The sequence below is a fragment of the Crocuta crocuta genome, unplaced genomic scaffold, assembly GCF_008692635.1.
Source record: "Crocuta crocuta isolate KB4526 unplaced genomic scaffold, BGI_CrCroc_1.0 scaffold221, whole genome shotgun sequence".
NCBI lineage: Eukaryota > Metazoa > Chordata > Mammalia > Carnivora > Hyaenidae > Crocuta > Crocuta crocuta.
The window spans coordinates 90,957-94,820 of record NW_027528610.1 but is presented as its reverse complement, the minus strand read 5'-3'; the positions used below and the strand labels follow the sequence as shown (position 1 = coordinate 94,820).

At 65.6% G+C, this 3,864-nt stretch overlaps 1 protein-coding gene across 1 annotated transcript in view; it reads left to right on the top strand.

Moving 5' to 3' along the window:
• The first annotated feature begins 3,418 nt into the window (after positions 1-3,418).
• GTPBP6 (GTP binding protein 6) overlaps positions 3,419-3,864 on the top strand; it is an 11,834-nt gene continuing 11,388 nt past the window's right edge. Inside the window, exon 1 of the mRNA XM_077754722.1 lies at positions 3,419-3,707. Coding sequence (XP_077610848.1) covers positions 3,419-3,707 — 289 coding nt within the window. The remainder of the gene's footprint in view (positions 3,708-3,864) is intronic.

Below are 3,864 nucleotides of genomic sequence, written 5' to 3'. Positions count from 1 at the left end.
CACCCCCCCCCCCCCCCCCCCCCACCCTCAGCAGCCTGAGGACACACAGTCAATAGTAAAGCAGTAAAAAAAAAAATGCGTTACCTCATTATCAAGTGTTAATCCTCTGCGCGTCCCTCCCCCACGAACCCCTGGGTACCGGACAGACAGGGTCCGGGGACGGAGCTGGAGGCCGGCCGGACGGCGACGGGGACGAGGAGGCCGAGAGGTCCGTGTGCCGCGCAGAAGCGGGCGCCCGGCACAGCCCTGGAAACACTGGCTCCCGTACGTCTGCTCCCCCAAGTAAGACTGCACAGGAGGCAGGGCTTGCAGGAGGGGGCCTGCCCGAATCCTACGCCAGGTGGCGACACAGGACCACAGCGCTCGCCGGCCCGCCTCTGTCCGCAGACAAGCTTCACCCGGGATCTCGGAGCAGGGCCCTGCAAAGACACCCTCCCTGGACCCCAGCCCCCGTGCTCCCGCGTGCCCGTGCCCCGGGCCGGGGGCGCTCAGGCCGGGGGGCACAGTGCAGGGGGAGCGGCCCCTGGCCGAAGCACGCCAGAGAACCCCCGCACCGGTGCATCAGTCACTATGTTCCCACCCAGGCTCTCGTTCAGTCAACAAGCCCACGGCGCCCTCGCCACCTGTGGGGCCGTCACGGGCGACCCCAGGTCGAGATTCCAAGCTCATCCATTTTCTTTCAGACACACGAACTACAGCTCAAGTCAATTCCCACTGGGCTCCACAGGGTCGCATTTCCTCGGGGTGCGCACCGGCCAGATCCGCCAGTGACAACACCTCAAACGTTCCTTTTAACCCCCCACACCCCTTCCCACAGAGCAGTTGGGTCTCCCTGGCCTCTTCGGGCTATGCGGCTCTACAGTGCCCTGGCACCTCCGTCATCGTGCATGTTAGAATGTGCTGGAACATCATCTACATATCAGAAAGGCCGTGGCATTCTGCAGACACTTAACAAGGAACGTTTCCATGAAACCTGCTCTTCTGTGAAAACAAGAACCCCTAGTGACAGCTGGGATCCATGTGACCCTTTCAACACGACACATTTGGAATTTTTCCTGGAGAATATACTGGTAACAGTCTGAACAGGAGGGGCGCTCCTTTCCAACAGCTCACCCCTCACCCGGACCCCCTAGGCTCTGCGTTCATTTCCCACACCACACTCACCAGACAGATTCCGATCCCCAAGCAGGTCCTGGGACCCACAGGCACACACTCGGGCTGGCAGCACAGACTTCAGAATCCCCCTCCCAGGCCAGATTCAGACCCTCAAGCAGCACTGGGGAAGCCCAAAGTCAGCATCACATGCCCAAGGCAGAGTACGGGACCCGTGCAACTGAACATGAACCCCTGTAGCAGTGTATGAGCTGCAGTCATGGACTCAGAAGTGCTAGGCCAGGTTTGTGACTCCTAGGAACTGGTGAGGACCCCTAGGGCAGGGTCTGGGTTGCAGACCCCCGGCAATGGGATGAGACTCCCAAACCTCTGCTTAGACTCCCAAGGCAGGATGTGGGACCCCTGGGATGGGCTCGGACCCCTCAGGCAGGATGTGGGACCCCCCAGGATGGGCTCAGACCCCCCCAGGCAGGATGTGGGACCCCCAGGATGGGCTCGGACCCCCCAGGAAGGATGCGGGACCCCCAGGAAGGACTTGGACCCCCCCAGGTAGGATTTTGGACCCCCAGGATGGGCTTGGAACCCCCAGGCAGGATGTGGGACCCCCAGGATGGGCTCAGAACCCCCAGGTAGGATGCAGGACCCCCAGGATGGGCTCGGAACCCCCAGGTAGGATGCGGGACACCCAGGATGGGTTTGGAACCCCCAGGCAGGATGTGTGACCCCCAGGACGGGCTTGAAGCCCCCAGGTAGGATGTGGGACCCCCAGGATGGGCTCAGACCCCCCAGGCAGGATGTGGGACCCCCGGGATGGGTTTGGAACCCCCAGGTAGGATGTGTGACCCCCAGGACGGGCTTGGACTCCCCAGGCAGGAATTCGGACCCCCAGGATGGGCTTGGAGCCCCCAGGTAGGATGTGGGACCCCCAGGATGGGCCTGGACCCCCCAGGTAAGATGTGGGACCCCCAGGATGGGCTCAGACCCCCCAGGCAGGATGTGTGATCCCCAGGACGGGTTTGGACCCCCCAGGTAGGATGTGGGACCCCCAGGATGAGCTTGGACCCTCCAGGCAGGAAATGGGGCCCCCGAGATGGGCTTGGACCCTCAGGTAGGATGTGGGACCCCCAGGATGGGCCTGGACCCCCCAGGTAAGATGTGGGACCCCTTGGGACGGGCCTGGACCCCTCAAGGCAGGATGTGGGACCCCCGGGATGGGCTCAGACCCCCCAGGCAGGATGTGGGACCCCCGGGATGGGCTCAGACCCGCCAGGTAGGATGTGGAAACCCCAGGATGGGCTTGGACCCCCAAAGGCAGGATGTGGGACCCCCACGATGGGCTAGGAACCCCCAGGTAGGATGTGGGATCCCCGGGATGGGCTTGGACCCCCCAGACAGGATGTGGGACTCCCGGGATGGGCTCAGACCCTCCAGGCAGGATATGGGGCCCCCGAGACAGGCTTGGAACCCCCAGGCAGGATGTGGGACCTCTGGGATGGGCTTGGGCCCCCAAGGCAAAATGTAGGACCCCCAGGATGGGTTTGGACCCCCAAGGCAGGATGTGGGGCCCCCAGGATGGGCTTGGACCCCAAAGCATGATGTAGAACCCCCAGGATGGACCCCCTTCCTGGGGACCCCCTCCCCCCTTGGGGGAGCACTTGGACCCCCAAAGCTGGATGTGGGACCCCCCGGGGCAGCACTTGGACCCCAAGTCAGGATTGCAACCCCCGCTGCCACATTCGGACCCCCAAGGCAGGATGTGGGACCTCCGAGGGAGCACTCGGACCCACAAGTCAGGACTGGGACCCCGGCGGCTGCACTTAGACCCCTAAAGCAGGATATGGGACCCTGTGGGGGCACTTGGACCACAAGGCAGGATGTGCGACCCCGGGGACGGGCTCAGACCCTCAACACAGGATGTAGGACCCCCCCCCCCGCCAGGGCAGTACTAGACCTGCAAGGCAGAGGGACAGGCTTGGACCCCAAGGCAGGAAGTGGGAGCCCTGGGGAAGCACTCGGACCCCCAGGACCAGACCACCGATCCCGCGCGGAGGCCGGAGAGGGACGGGTGTGGGGAAGCGTCCGCTCAGGGTCGGATGCCGGAGCCTGGCCCCGCTGGCGCCACTACCTGGCACCGGCATCCGCCCAAGAGACCTAGCACCCGGCGGTGAAGTCCCAGGTTTGCAGGCCGCGGACTACTCGCGCCAATCAAGCGGCGGTGGGCACGTGACGTCCGGCGACCAATGGGGAGCTCGCACGGGAACACGCCCCCAAGAGGCCCCGCCCCTAGCGTGCCGGCGAGCGCAGGATGTGGGCCCTGCGGGCCGCCGNGCTGGTCTGCCCCGAACGCGCCCTCGCCGCCTTCGGCCCCGGGGGACTCAAGGGGCGAGGGGGCGGAGGACGGGGCCCGCCGGCTGATGGCCTGAGAAGCCGAACGGGAGAGGAGGAGGAACCAGAAGATGCGGAGGAGGAGGAGGAAGAGGAGGAGGAGGAGGAGCTGCTGAGGAGGGACCCTTTGCTGCCGGTGGGGACCCAGCGCGTGTGCCTGGTTCACCCTGAGGTCAAGCGGGGACCCGGGAAGCCGCAGCTGACCCGAGGTGTGCCCGGGAGCTGCGCCGCGGGCGGGGTCGGGGACTCTCGGGGCGGGGCTTCCGAGGGGGCGGGGACTCGGGAGAATCGGGCTTCGAGGGCCGGAGCCCAGTTAGCCGCAGGCGGACGCTGGGGGGCGGGGCTGCAGGGACTGAGGCTCTGGGG